Source organism: Clupea harengus, chromosome 10, assembly GCF_900700415.2.
Source record: "Clupea harengus chromosome 10, Ch_v2.0.2, whole genome shotgun sequence".
In the NCBI taxonomy this organism is placed as follows: domain Eukaryota; kingdom Metazoa; phylum Chordata; class Actinopteri; order Clupeiformes; family Clupeidae; genus Clupea; species Clupea harengus.
In genome coordinates, this window is record NC_045161.1 from 21258041 (window position 1) to 21270186 (window position 12146).

Genomic DNA, 12146 nt, shown 5'->3' on the forward strand with positions numbered 1-12146 from the left:
TTCCGCCTCACTTTGTGACTGTTGATGAGTGTAGTGTGTGTGTGTATGTGTGTGTGTGTGTTTGTGTGTGTGGTGTGTGAGTGAGTCTGTCTGGTGGAGTGGAGATAGAAACAAAAGCAGAGTAACTCAGTGCTGTGGAATCGTCATGTTTATGTGCCAGCGTGTGTCAGTTCTTTCTGCTCGGGTGCTGGAGCCACACCGTGTGTGTGTGTGTGTGTGTGTGTGTGTGTGTGTGTGTGTGTGTGTGTGTGTGTGAGAGTCTGTCTGATGCTGGGGCGCTGGAGCCACACCGTAGTTACCATCCCTCCGTTTCCATTTTTACACATTGCCCTCACAGAAACAGGAGCCTTGGGATCATGGAGGTGCACCCAGGAACCACAGAGTGAGCTTGCAGCCAGTCACATAACACTCTCATGTTATACCCTTAGAGCCCAGCAGGCTATAGGTGCAGGATAGTATAAGCTATCTATAGGTAGTGACTACAAATCTGGTGAAAGGTTGTTGATATTTGAGCTCAACAGCCAATCAAGTTACACCATTCTCTTCTGTGCTCCTGAAGCAAAAGAACGAAAGAACTGAGAGTTTTTGAAAACATACATACATTCATAGAGTGATGTACCAAGTCAAGAATGCTTCCTAAAGGGACAGAATGGAACTCTTATTCTGACGCAGTTAAAGGCCTCTATAGAAACCTGCTGCTGGCCATGCTTATGATGAACACCTTAACTGAGGGCCCTCTGTTAGCCACCGCTGGACTGTGGCCTGCAGTATGGCCTATTATACGCAGTCGATTTGTCACTTGTTGGAACAAACTCACTAGTGAATTTTTAATGCTGTTTTATCAAAATAAACAAGTTACAGACCACAATCATATGGTAAAATAATTCACAATTCAACAACATAATTTCAGACCCAATCACATTCCATTACGTTGTTTTTTTTTGAGAAGTTTTGTTTTCAACACCAAAGTTCCCAACACTGATGCTATAAAAAAGACTTTGGACTCCAAAGCAAGTTGTTTCCAGGAACACTGAATGGATTTGTTTTATTGTAAACAGGTGAGAAATAACCATTAATGACAGTTTCACAATGAATTGTGCAGTCTCTGAATTACAAATAAGACATGCCTATCTGTGTAGTGTTTCAGTAGAAGATGATTGCCTTTTTTAACTGCTCAGTAACATTTAAGAGGCAGAGTGGCATGTACACTATGTGAAGCATGCCTCATAGTGAATATAAGGTGCCAATGTTACATCATTGCATTTCCCCATTAGGGTGTTGGGGGGGGGGGGGGGGGGTCTGTTCACAGGCAGTTCTGTTATACTTGGAAAAGTGCAGATTTCAGGAGACGTGTTTCCAGGGAGAGCCTCTATTGGTTCTGCCAAAGCAATGCCACACTGCCCTCTGCTGCAAGGCCAAGCTTTGACATCAAGAGGTAGGAATATATACCTATTCTATGTATATCAGTTAGACTGATGCAGTCAGGCCAAGCTTTGACATCAAGAGGTAGGAATATCGAGCTATTCTACGTTTCCTTATGGTCCAGGTCCGAAGACAAAGAGAAATGGGTAAAATACAGCATGGAAACAGAGTAAAAATTGAACTGAAGATTTCCTGAAACATGAGATTGTCAGCAGTCCCATCTGAATGGCACGGGCCTGGTCTCATGAGTGAATGAGGATGAGGGTGAGCTGCTGAAACCTATTCTGTCCATTTTATCATCTAATTGCAGTGAGGACTCTTTCTATCTGGTGACAGAATAGCAGGCATTATTCCTGTTAATGAAACTTTCAGGGTGGGGATTTGTGAATGCTATCACCCTGCCCAAACTCTCCACTCACACACATTCACATACGCACACACATTCACACACACACACACACACACACACATTCACATACGCACACACGTCCACACACACACATTCACATAAGCACACACGTCCACACACATTCACATTCACATTCACATTCACATTCACATACGCACACACGTCCACACACACACTCACACACACATTCACATCCGCACACACACATTCTCTCGTGTCTCTCCTTCTGATTTGGTGGTCATTTCCTTTAAACTCTGAGGCCAAAAATGTACATTTCCTGATACCACAGATAAACAGGCCCAATCACAGCTCTGTCCAAAGTGAAACAGTAAACCATCAACACACCACAGCGAAATAAACAAACAAACAATGAAAAACTATAAACATAAACAACAGCACATATTGTTTACTAAACCACAAACTGTAATGTGGCAAGGCTCCTCTGACTCTCTCTCTCTCTCTCTCTCTCTGTGTATGTCTGTCTCTCTCTCTCTCTCTCTCTCTCTGTATGTATGTCTCTCTCTCTCTCTGTCTGCCTCTCTCTCGTTCTTTCTCTCTTTAATTCCTCTTCTTTAAATTGTCTTGACTCCATATCACTGCCCTCCCATACCCCTTGCTCTCCGTACCTCCCACGCGATCCATACCTCCATGTTCCCCAAAAAGGTGTGGAGAGGTTAAGAGTGCGGTGTGATGTGGTGGGATGTGGTGTGACGTGGGGTGGAAACTGCAGAGTCATGGCATGGTTGGCATACCGACGCCCGGCTCCTCTGTGCCGGGGTTCTATTTATACATGAGGAGGAAGAGGCCCTGTTACACCACCCCCCCCCCCCCCCCCCCACACACACACACACACACACACACACACACTGCCCACCTCTGCCTCCACGAATACCATGCTACGCAACCGCAGAGGTGCCAACATCCCCCGGATCTACCTCTCTCCCTGCTTGATCTACCTCTCTTGATCTACCTCTCTTCCTGCTTGATCTACCTCTCTCTCCCTGTTTGATCTACCTCTCTCCCTGCTTAATCTACCTCTCTCCCTGCTTGATCTACCTCTCTCCCTGCTTGATCTACCTCTCTCTCTCTCTGCTTGATCTACCTCTCTTGATCTACCTCTCTCCCTGTTTGATCTACCTCTCTCCCTGTTTAATCTACCTCTCTCTCCCAGCTTGATCTACCTCTCTTGATCTACCTCTCTCCCTGCTCCTTGATCTACCTTTCTCCCTGCTTGATCTCTCTCCCTGCTTGATCTACCTCTCTCCCTGCTCCCTGATCTACCTCTCTCTCCCTGCTTGATCTACCTCTCTCCCTGCTTGATCTACCTCTCTCCCTGTTTGATCTACCTCTCTTGATCTACCTCTCTCCCTGTTTGATCTACCTCTCTTGATCTACCTCTCTCCCTGCTTGATCTACCTCTCTTCCTGCTTGATCTACCTCTCTTCCTGCTTGATCTACCTCTCTCTCTGTTTGATCTACCTCTCTCCCTGCTCCCTGATCTACCTCTCTTCCTGCTTGATCTACCTCTCTCCCTGCTCCCTGATCTACCTCTCTCCCTGTTTGATCTACCTCTCTCCCTGCTTGATCTACCTCTCTTCCTGTTTGATCTACCTCTCTCCCTGCTCCCTGATCTACCTCTCTCCCTGTTTGATCTACCTCTCTCCCTGCTTGATCTACTTCTCTTCCTGCTTGTTCTCTTCTTCTCCTCTAGCTCGTATTCTAGCTCTTTTTTCTCTCTCACTTTCTTCTCCAATCTCTTTCCCTCTCTCTTTAACTCCCTGTCTTTTCCTCCGTCTCCCTTTCTCTCTCCTGATGTCCGCCCCGTGTTATGTAAGAGTACCAGACGAAAATCACCCGTCTGGGATTTGCTCGACTGCTGCTGTGGTCTGCTAGGTTCTTCTCAGACTAGCCAAGTGGTCGATTTGTAAACGGAGGACTACAGGGCTGATTCCTATAAGGACATGAATGGTAATACCTGACTTGCGAATGGAGGGGCAATTCTTGGCCTTAGCCCTACAGACAGCCTCAAGGACCTTAGCCCTACAGACTGCCTCAAGGGCTTTTTCTCCACCTAAATGTTCACTCTCTCTGTTCCCTCCCACAGGTCATCCCTACATACAGATCTTAGCAGACCTCTGTTAAGTAAATACAATATTACACCTTTTATATTGCTTACAGTGTAAAGCACTTTACAGGTGTAAGCAGAGCTTCTCCTCATGTCCGTACTTTGACTCAGGCAGTTGAGTTGAGGTTAAGGGCTCTGCTGAGGGAAATGACTGTGGGCTCCCCAGGAATTAGAGGCATGTCTGCGAGTCCTGATGACTATACCATCGCACCGAACCCACAGCAAAGCCAGACTCCCTGCAGCCAGGGGGCGGCGTTGGCCTATAGAGCGTGGCTGTCCTCATAAACACACAACCAACAGCTCATTTCCACCGCTCTGATATGTAGCAGTTTTACTTCACGTCCGCTTCATAGTACACATTAAGGAAACAGCAGCGGCCATTAAATGGATAATACGGTGTAAGTGTAGCGCCATCATGTGTAAAAACACACTTATCCTTTCACAGCATTTATTTTTAGCTTATTAGCAGTTGGACCGATCCACTCCATTACAGTTCTGGGGGAGGGGGGGGGGAGCGGTTGTCAACTGCCAGGGACCACACAAGAACTCTCTGACCTGCTTTCCGCCCACACCACCCGCTGGTATGAAGTCCGGGGTTCCTTGAGCCTGGTGTCCCGACAGCATTTTATATCCTGCCCCGCAGTGACAAGCTCCTTCAGCCCCCTCGCCTTCAGAGCAGATTAGCCTTATCTGAGTGTGTGGTGCCTGTTTTATGCTACTCTCAGTCCTCTATCAATGGCGTGTGTGTATGTGTGTGTGTCTGTGTGTATGTGTGTGTGTGTGTGTGTGTGTGTGTATGTGTGTGTGTATGTGTGTGTGTGCGCGTGTGTGTGTGTGTGCGTGTGTGTGTGTGTGTATGTGTGTGTGTGTGCGCGCGTGTGTGTGTGTGTGCGCGCGTGTGTGTGTGTGTGTGTGTATGTGTATGTGTGTGTGTGTGTGTGCGCGCGCGCGTGTGTGTGTATGCGTGTGTGCGTGCGTGTATGTGTGTGTGTGTATGTGTGTGTGTGTGTGTGTGGGGGTTTATGTGTGTGTGTGTGTGTATGGGTTTATGTGTGTGTGTGTGTTGGATGGGTATGTGTGTGTGCACGTGTGTGTGATAACTACTGACTTGACTGTACTGCTTTCGAAAAAGGTATCCACTTTGTACACGTCATGCATTGAGTTCTCAAGTGTTCCACTACACAGGGTTCCAAGCCAAATGAACTAACGCCAATGCCTTATGGGTCTAGTGAGGGTGTTACAGAAACCCAGGGACTGTATGGATCTTTGATACTGGGCTCCCGTTGGTGGCTGACACACACACACACACACACACATACACACACACACACACACACACACACACACACACACACACACACACACACGCACACACGCACACACGCACACACCGACTCTGGCTACACTTGGACTTGTTGATTCAATCTGGCCCCATCTGGAAAGGTCTTCATTGTGACTGGCTGCCCTCCACACACACACATACACACACAGCTCCCACTGCCTTGCAACGGTCGCTCTAAATATAGGGTGCGGTTGAGACTGCTCTCCACTATTAGAAGGAGAAAATACCAGAGTCGGTCTCCGTTCAGATCACTTTCGCTTATTTACCACCTCCAGAGGCACCATTGACCCTTCCATCATTCAGGACATTTTTTACTGGACTCTGAAATAAGCAACTTAAAGTTTCAGCGGAGTCTGGCTATATTAATCAATAACAAAAGTTCTAAAAAAGATGAGCATCGCTGCCTGCCAATTCATTATTGGTGGGGGCATGGACTGACTGACGTAGTCTGGTGGAAGTTAGCAAGAATGTTTGCTTGCTTTGTTTGTACTGTTTATATTCCAGAAAAGAGGCTACAAACACATGCAAGCTAGCAAACCTCTTGCACATTTCATACTAGCGTGTACACTACGCAGATATGTAGATATGAACGTGGTTATTACAAAAACACAAATGTCAACAACGTTCCCACAGAGTGTCTACAACCATTACAACAGGGTCTCAAACCTCTGTATACAGTATCAGTATACAGTATCAGTATACAGTATCTGGCTGGGAATTTCCAGGCCTGTTACCATTTAGTAACCTCAGGTAATTTATACCACTTTTATTCTGTACTGCAGGCTCAGCAGAACTGTGCCCACATAGTGCTCCAAATCATGTCAGTACATCCAGATCCCTGTTATGTTTGTCAGCATATTTACCATCATTGGTATCATGATTGCTGCCGTTCACATGTCATGAAGCATATGAATTCACATTCAATTCCAAATAATCTGACTTGAACATTAGTGTATGGTGTGCAGCATATCAATGTAGACCATATATTCTGTTTTCGAACAACTGTCAATCACCGGGACATTGCAGAGCTACTCCAGCAGACTCTTACCTGACCAGCGGCTGGGGGTTCCCCGTCACTCTGCACTCGAGCCGCATGGGGCTTCCCTCCGCCACCTCCTGGCTCTTCAGCTTCTGGGTGAAATGAGGTGGCGCCACCAGGAGGCCATCGCTGGTCGCCACGCCCTCGCCACGCTGTGCCTCGGGCACCCCTCCGCCCGCCACCAGTGCCTCGGGGGCCAGGCTCACCTGGCTCCTGTGGTGCACCGCCTGCTGGGCGAGCGAGGAAGAGGAGGCCGAGGAGGTGGTGGAGGATGTGGATGAGGGGGGCGCAGACTGCCGGAGGCTTCTGGGGGACAGGTAGCCGCTGTCGGGGGAGGAGGAATCCTCTTCGCCGCCGCCGCCGCCGCCGCCTCCGCCCCCGGCGTTCCCGGTCACGCCTGCGCCGCGGCGCTCCGGGCGGTTAGCGCCCTTAAAGATGGAAGAGAGCTCCTCGATGAAGGTGGCGGCGCGGCTGCAGAACTCGGTGGCCGAGGCGTCGCGCTCGTTCAGCTCCAGGCCGCCGTGTATCAGCCGCGGGCGCTCCTGCTTGTACACCGGCGTGATGGCCTTGTGGCAGACAAATTTTTCCGTAGAGGCGGGGGAAGCTCCTACGGTGTTTGAAGGGAGGGGGCCGGGGGCCATCTGAGAAGGCCGGACGAGCAGAGGCGTCCCATGCCCGCCGCCACCGGGGCTTCTAGACGGAGAGGTGAGGAGGTCGGGGGTCTGGAGAGTGTGTGAGATCGGGGCCTCGCGCAGGACGGGCCCTTTGGTCTCGGGGTGCGGGGTCGCCTGGGCCGGCGGTGGGGGGGGGACACCTGAGGGAGGGGAGTGGAGCACTGGATCAATGGGGCGTGGGGCAGGGGGGTCGGGGTCGCTGGGCTCATCAGTGTCGCTCATGGCCTCTCGGGCCAGGTCCAGGCTCAGGCTCATCTCGTCCTCGCTGAGGAAGGCCGAGAGCTCCGGGAAGTCGAAGTCTCCCCCGTCCAGCTCCGCCAGGGAGTCTGGGAAGAGATAGGCGTTCGAGTACATGCCCCCATCAGCCTCCAGTGCAGCGGAGTCCTTCAGCAGCAGAGAGTGGGGCAGGGGCTCATTACAGCTCCCGTCCTGCATTCTGTAACATTTACACACACACACACACACACACACACACACACACACACACACACACACACACACACACACACACATAAATACGGACACACACAATCACATGCACGCACATACACACAGAAATAAGCACACAGATTGTTAGAAAGCAACCCACTAGAGGAAACAAAAGATTCACATCATTTTTGTACGGATCGCGTTAGTGAGAGAAGCAAATACATCTCACAGTCAATGCAGCTGACTAAAGCTCACACATCATTTATATACAATACACTCTCAGATTCTCTTATACACTCACCTCAATCACATTCACCAAACAGAAATTAACTATTCAATGATATTTATTCACATTTTTAATGTAATGAATAGCCAAATATCTAATATAACAGTAACACACACCATGGCAATTATATACACTAAATCTCATGCATGCAAACAAAAACAGTGACCTGGAAAACATGTACAGTGACCTGGAAAACACAGCCCCTCTAAAACTGACCAACAGCAACACACACCAAACAGTGTGTCATGTGCACACAGAGACACAGTTGTCGTATGATGACTCAGGCTGGCATGCTTTGGGCACAGCTGACGGGCATTAACAAAGGCTTTTTCCTGAGGCCTGAGTAGGCACGGCTGGCATTTGTCACTATCCCTCACAGTCAGGCCACATCTCGTCTTTCCATCTTTTTACGCTCGGAGCTCTATGGTCAGTGTGTCTCCAGTGGTCCTCCATAACTAACCTTCCACACTCATGTCTATGAACTCTATGGTCAGTGGTCCTCCATAACTAACCTTCCACACTCATGTCTATGAACTCTATGGTCAGTGGTCCTCCATAACTAACCTTCCACACTCATGTCTATGAACTCTATGGTCAGTGGTCCTCCATAACTAACCTTCCACACTCATGTCTATGAGCTCTATGGTCAGTGTTTCTCCAGTGGTCCTCCATGTCTATGAACTCTATGGTCAGTGTTTCTCCAGTGGTCCTCCATGTCTATGAACTCTATGGTCAGTGTTTCTCCAGTGGTCCTCCATAACTAACCTTCCACACTCATGTCTATGAGGATATTGTGTAGCCCTTGACTCAGAAAGCAGGCATCACTACTGCATAATCATAACAATAATGAACAACTGTAAATTCATTTAGACACAAATATACAATCAATGCCCAGTGGGCACAGTCGCAAACACTGTACTTTAACGGTACAAACAACAGTGGCAAAGATGCCAAGTGACAGAAATGCCAAGCCAATCACTGAAGGAAAACACACTTTCACCTTCATCAAGACAGCGTGTTTAGTTAGGGCATAGGTCACATGAGTAGCCACGACGTTAGCGTGACATTGACAATGAGGAGAATTTCAAGCAAGGCTCTGTCATTTCTGTTCTCGAGTCACAGATACCTGGTAGCTAACGTAGCATACAAGATTAGTGTGTTATGTTTAGTGTGTGAGCGCATATGTACTGTATGTGTGTGCTTAAACACCTGTTTAGACGTACACGTATTTCCTGTGAGCATGTGTGTGTTTGTGTCCATACTATATGTGTGTGTTGAACACATGTGTGTGTTTGCGTCCATACTATATGTGTGTGTTGAACACATGTGTGTGTTTGTGTCCATATTACATGTGTGTGTTGAACCCATGTGCGTGGCTGGACGGAGTGGCATTCCCTCTGTCATGGCGTCCTAAAGGCCAGCTGTTGTTATTTTTAATCCCTTGGGGCTGCGTTTCACAGCAGCCTACTCTCCCCCACCCTCAACAGTAAAGGGACTTTTTCACACACACATACACACACATACACACACACACCCACACACAAACACAAACACACACACGCACACGTGTACACCAACCCTTACTTTGAATTAAATTCTAACATTACCATACAATCTTTTATAGACATAACAGAATATAGATACGAGCATATAAAAATATGACGGATTCACAGAATATTGTTTTCTACGTGAGACAACAAATGTCCACAGCTGTCCATGTAATGACAATTATCAATTTTTTCCTTTGCAGTTGATGTGTTGAAAGCAACAAACAATAGCACATGCTATAATCTTCACACACCAAGATTTCTAGTAAACTAGTATGCAGTTTCTTTATGTTTGTGGTGTCCATCTGAATTTGTATTACAATACATTCAGCCACAATGAATGACCAAAGTGTCAAATATGTCAAAATCTCAACTCATACCTCACAATAGAAAAGTCAAAAGCTTCTTGTCACTTCTACTTGCGTGAGGGGAGAAAAGAGACACCTTCTGCTTACCTTCAAGGCTTTTTCCACAGAATGTCTTTTCTGTGTGATGGTTCCAGCGTTCCCCCAAATAGTTTGAGCAAGACGAGCGAAACGGAAGCACCTCTTTGCAGAAGAGCAGCCTGTACTTTTTCCTTTTTTTTTTTTTTGGTCGGGCAATGAGTTGGAGTACTCTTAGCCGGTTTAGGTCCACTTGAGTGGTGCCTGTAAAGTGGCCTGCAGTCCCATCTGTCCGGGCCTCTGACCGCTTACTGTGTGGCACTATATTTGGCCCCCCAGCTCAGGTTTCACGGCCTCAACACTGAGAGAGAGAGAGAGAGAGAGAGAGAGTAGAGATGGAGATGAGAGAGAGAGAGGGAGAGAGGGAGAGAGGGAGAGAGAAAGGGCAAAACAGAGAGGGGGCTGTCTTGGGGAAACAAAACTTCCCATGCACCCTTCCACCGCCAAAACATGAATGTTTATAACAGGCAAACACACAGCCATCTAGATCTCTGGATCCTGGGCTTCACTTGCAGAACAGCAGACTAACACAGAAGAACTATTGTTGTTCTGGGAATACCACTAAATCATTCATGTTTACTTGCACAGTTAACATATGCCCCATTACCATTCTTCACATTGTGCAAGCTACACGTTCTATCAGGGGTAGGTTTCAGGTTATTCCTAAACCATGAATGTAACTTTCTCCACGTCAAGCCTCTTCATTTTGAGGCGGGTGGTGGGGGTGCCATGTTTCCTGGTGTGGCATGGGTTAAGGTTAGGGTGGCATGGAAGACATGATGTTTCTGGACGAACCTACCAATGAACCTGCAATCTGTTGCGGGTGGCTGGCCAACATGAGGGAACAATTTCAAACATTCAGTTTCTTGTCATACAATAATACATTTGTTGTGCAATTGTGAGGGACTTGTCGCTGGATGGAGTTACACAGTATATAGTGTTGCATGTTGCTGCAGTATTGCAGTCCACTGTTGTGATGAGTCAGGCTGTCAACAACTTCAGCTGTTGCAATGGCATTCACCAAATAATACTAATGGATAACACCAGAATGTTTATTGTGCAGATTACCTGGGCCGATCTCGACCTGGTTTACAAATCACGGAGAATCACTACTTACTTTATAAATATTATGAAAGTTGTGTAAGAAACCTCTCAAGAAGACATTCTGACTGAGTAAGTAGTCACCAGTGGTATTGAGAGCAGCATTGTTATTGTTGTTTATAGTACTGGCAGTAATTAGAGTTATGTATTTATAGTAGTAGTAATTTTAGCATAAGCAGTGATAGCAGCAACAGTAGTCGTGTAGCAGTAAACCTCTTGACTTTTGTCCACTCTTGGGATTTCCATGTCTTCTTTTTGTACTAGATGGATAGCTTCCTAGCTATGTGCATACACTGTCTTTACAGATTCACACTCACACACACATAATTACGAACTCACACACAATCTGATTATCACATACTTATACTGGAATATGTTTGAAACACTCGTAGTCAATCCCTTAATGCAACATGCTAAATTTGATTTACCCCCAGAGCTGAATGGTGAAGTTATGCTTTACAGTACAACCTATAAATCACCCAATCACTATCCAGATGTTACCTGGCTTTGCTCACAGCAATTGATCTGGGGCCAGTGTGTTGCAAAATAATTCATGATTGAAGAGAGGAATAACGTTATGTGTGGTTGATCAGAGATCAGTCGAGGTAGGCAGCGGACTCACTGGAATCCCTAAAGGTGCCTGAGACACAGCACAGATGCACCCTGGGACCTGACGAGTGTGGCGGCCCTATTTCTGGAGCCTTATCACTCTCGAGCCGAAGGGACCGGCCACAAATGAGCTATTCCTGTTTCTCAACAATCCACTGATTAGAAGCGAGCGCTGGTGACAGGACCGCCTGGCATGTCCGCTGAGACAGTTCTATCTCAGCAGCAGACCTGTGTCATGTATGCATTCAAAGCATCCGCAAGGAGAACCATCCTCCTGTGACCTACAGATGAACTCTAGGATCTCTCAAATTCTCTAGTAGGTAAGGTTTCTCAGACAGCATCTCTAGTCCTCTCTGTCACACATGCATTCATTCATGCTAATTTAAACAAAAAAAGAATCTATGCACTTCTGGTTATCAATTGTATGTTATGTACAACTGTTGCTGCCGACAGAGCCCCTATCCCTGAGGAACACAACCTTCTAAAGGTCTGTGGGACTGAGTCATACCCCCACGTGTCAAAATAGATTAAGTGAACCAGGTTGAGGGTACAGTACAGAAATAACTGTATTAATTGGTTGCTGGTTTTGACTGCCAGCCGTTTAATGTGAGGCAGGAATAGATCTGGCCTGGCTGTGCGGCTCTGCACATTTAACCACACTGACCCCATCAAGACATGGAAGTGGCACACCAGTAGCCGTCATAATCACCGGACAGTCCA

The 12146-nt window shown here is 47.3% G+C and overlaps 1 protein-coding gene across 3 annotated transcripts in view; it reads right to left on the bottom strand.

Moving 5' to 3' along the window:
* palld (palladin, cytoskeletal associated protein) overlaps nucleotides 1–10260 on the bottom strand; it is an 85670-nt gene extending 75410 nt beyond the window's left edge. For 2 of the 3 annotated variants that reach the window (XM_042708912.1, XM_042708913.1), the window contains exons 1-2: nucleotides 9729–10260; nucleotides 6347–7447 (exon numbers count right to left, since the gene is read on the bottom strand). In XM_042708912.1, coding sequence (XP_042564846.1) covers nucleotides 6347–7446 — 1100 coding nt within the window. In that variant the 5' untranslated portion in view covers nucleotide 7447; nucleotides 9729–10260. The remainder of the gene's footprint in view (nucleotides 1–6346; nucleotides 7448–9728) is intronic. The other variant, XM_042708911.1, reaches the window with a different exon arrangement.
* Nucleotides 10261–12146: the final 1886 nt, after the last annotated feature.